Source organism: Fukomys damarensis, unplaced genomic scaffold, assembly GCF_012274545.1.
Source record: "Fukomys damarensis isolate Sample0158 unplaced genomic scaffold, DMR_v1.0_HiC HiC_scaffold_37, whole genome shotgun sequence".
Lineage (NCBI taxonomy): Eukaryota > Metazoa > Chordata > Mammalia > Rodentia > Bathyergidae > Fukomys > Fukomys damarensis.
The window spans coordinates 5931336-5933731 of record NW_022900949.1 but is presented as its reverse complement, the minus strand read 5'-3'; the positions used below and the strand labels follow the sequence as shown (position 1 = coordinate 5933731).

General features: G+C 47.4%; 1 protein-coding gene across 1 annotated transcript in view; it reads left to right on the top strand.

Moving 5' to 3' along the window:
* The first annotated feature begins 2040 nt into the window (after nucleotides 1-2040).
* Dnmt1 (DNA methyltransferase 1) overlaps nucleotides 2041-2396 on the top strand; it is a 39248-nt gene continuing 38892 nt past the window's right edge. The window contains exon 1 of the mRNA XM_019209095.2: nucleotides 2041-2317. Coding sequence (XP_019064640.1) covers nucleotides 2238-2317 — 80 coding nt within the window. The 5' untranslated portion in view covers nucleotides 2041-2237. The remainder of the gene's footprint in view (nucleotides 2318-2396) is intronic.

The window sequence follows — 2396 nt, the reverse complement described above, 5'->3', positions numbered from 1 at the left end:
TTTACATGACAAGTGGTCCTGGTTCTCATTTTTTCCCCTTGTCCCTGCCCTCCCTTCACCCCCATCCCCTCCCCATTTACAAACACTTTATTTCCATTTTCTCCTATTTTTTTCTATTCCCTTACTCCCTTTCCCCTCCCCTTCCCACTTTCCCTACACCTTTAGCCCTTTTCTTCCTATTTCCCATTGTCGATGATCTCATAGGATCATGTAATTCTATTTTTAAGTTTTTGAGGAACGTTGATACAGTTTTCCACAAAGCCCACAGCATTTTACAACTTTACCAACAGTGCACTAGGTGTTTCAGATCCTTCCTACCCTTGGCAATGTTTGCTTATTTATTCATTCATTTATTTGTTTTCAGTCAAACCCGGGTTCTTTGCACTGAGCTCCATCTCCAGGCCTTTTAAAATTATTTATTTTTTATTAGTACATTTAGGAATCATTATTCCTAAAATTCACCATTGGGACCTTGATGTATCTTGGCTTTTATTTTTCCCCCTTCCCCTGCCCTCCCTTCACCCCCTACCCTTCCCTATTTACAAAGACTTTGTTTCTATTTTTCTCATTTTCTTTTCTCTTACCTTTCTCCTACCCCTCCCACTTCCCCTACACCTTTAGCCCTTTTCTATTACACAATATCAATCACACATTTTGATCTTTATTTACACTTTTAGTTTATCACACCAGAGAAACTATATGGTATTTACCCATGGGTATCTTATTAATTTCACTTGAGTGTGTCCTCAGTGTGCATCCACTTAGCTATTAATGTCTCTAGTTTCTCGTTCTTTATGGCTACTACTCCATTTTATAAGAAAAAACAAAAACAAAAAAACACATCTTCTTCATCCAGTCTCTAGTCGATGGGCAACTGGGCTGTTTCCAAGTTTCAGCTATTACAAACTGTGCCGCTATAAACATGGGTGCGCATATATCACTGTGGTTTGATTCTTTTAATTCTTTTGGGAAGATGCCCAGCAGGGGAATAGCTGGGTCATATGGGACCTCTAGCCCTAGTTGTTTAAGGTGTCTCCATATTGATTTCCACAATGGTTGCACCAGTCTGCACTCCCACCGACAATGGAGAAGGGTTCCTTTCTCCCCACAACCCCGCCAACATGCCAACATTTGTTATTGGTTGATCTTTTGATAGCAGCCATTCTTTGTGGGGTGAGGTGGAATCTCAGTGTTTCCATCTGCATCTGTCAAAGACCAGTGATATTGACCATTGTTTGAATGTTTATTTGTTGCTTGTACTTCTTTGTCTGAGATGCCCTTTTATGAATTGGATCTTTATATTTGGGGGGGGGTCTGATTTTTTTTTTTGTAGTTCTTTATATATTCTAGATAGTAGACCTTTGATTTATTTTTTACTTCTGAGTGCTGGGATTACATACGTATGCCACCAAGCCTAGATTCTTTTTTTTTTTTTACTTTTTTTTTTGTACCGGGAATTGAACTTGGGACCTTGTCCTCGCCAGGCAGGAAGGACAATACTGAGATACTTCCCTGGCTCTTTTTTAACTTTTTGACACAAGGTCTCGAGGAGTCCCTAAATTGTCCAGAACCGGACTCGAATTTGGGAACATCCTGCCTCAGTCCCCAGAGTGCTGAGATTACAGGTGTGTGTCACCACGCATGGCGCCAGCCTCCCTACATTGTGAAATCCTTGGCGCCAGCTACAAATACCGTGCTTGCTACAAATTATCCTGAAGATATTCTGGAGTAAGTGCTCCGAGCCCGAACCACCCAAGAGAGTGCTAAGGCTGAATCCGAAAAGGCCTGCTCAAGGTTGTCTAATGAGCACACGGTGGAGGTTAGGCTGGCGCTGAGGGTTTTAACTTGAGTGTTCACAGGCTGTAGCCCCTTGGGACGCTAGCCGCCTTAGCTCCTCGAACGCCCAGTGAATGAATGAACCTCCCAGGCGCTGCTACCCCCGCCCAAACCCCCTCCACCAAGCAGCAAACAGGACGGAGGCGGCGCTTGGACGAGCCCACTGCTCTACCCTGGAAGGGGGTGCGCGCCCACCGCACGCATGCGCAATCTCTGCGCACGGCCCACTCCGCAGACTGCCCACCCATGGTACGGCCTCTCTGTGCGTGGTACGTCGGATCTTCCCCTGCGCTTGGGCCAGGGTGGTACGCGCTGACTCTGCTCGCTGCCCCTCCCAGTTGGTTTCCGCGCGAAAAGCCGGGGCCTCCAGTGCTGCTGCTGTGTCTGCTGCAGCCTCCGAGATGCCGGCCCGCACCGCCCCAGCCCGAGTGCCTGCGTTGGCTACTCCGGCCGTCTCACTGCCGGACGATGTCCGCAGGCGGTAGGTGTTGCGAGGTGTGGTTGGGGGACCATCGACTCGCTAAGGTGGGGGAATCGAGGCTAGACGCCGCGGTGGGGGG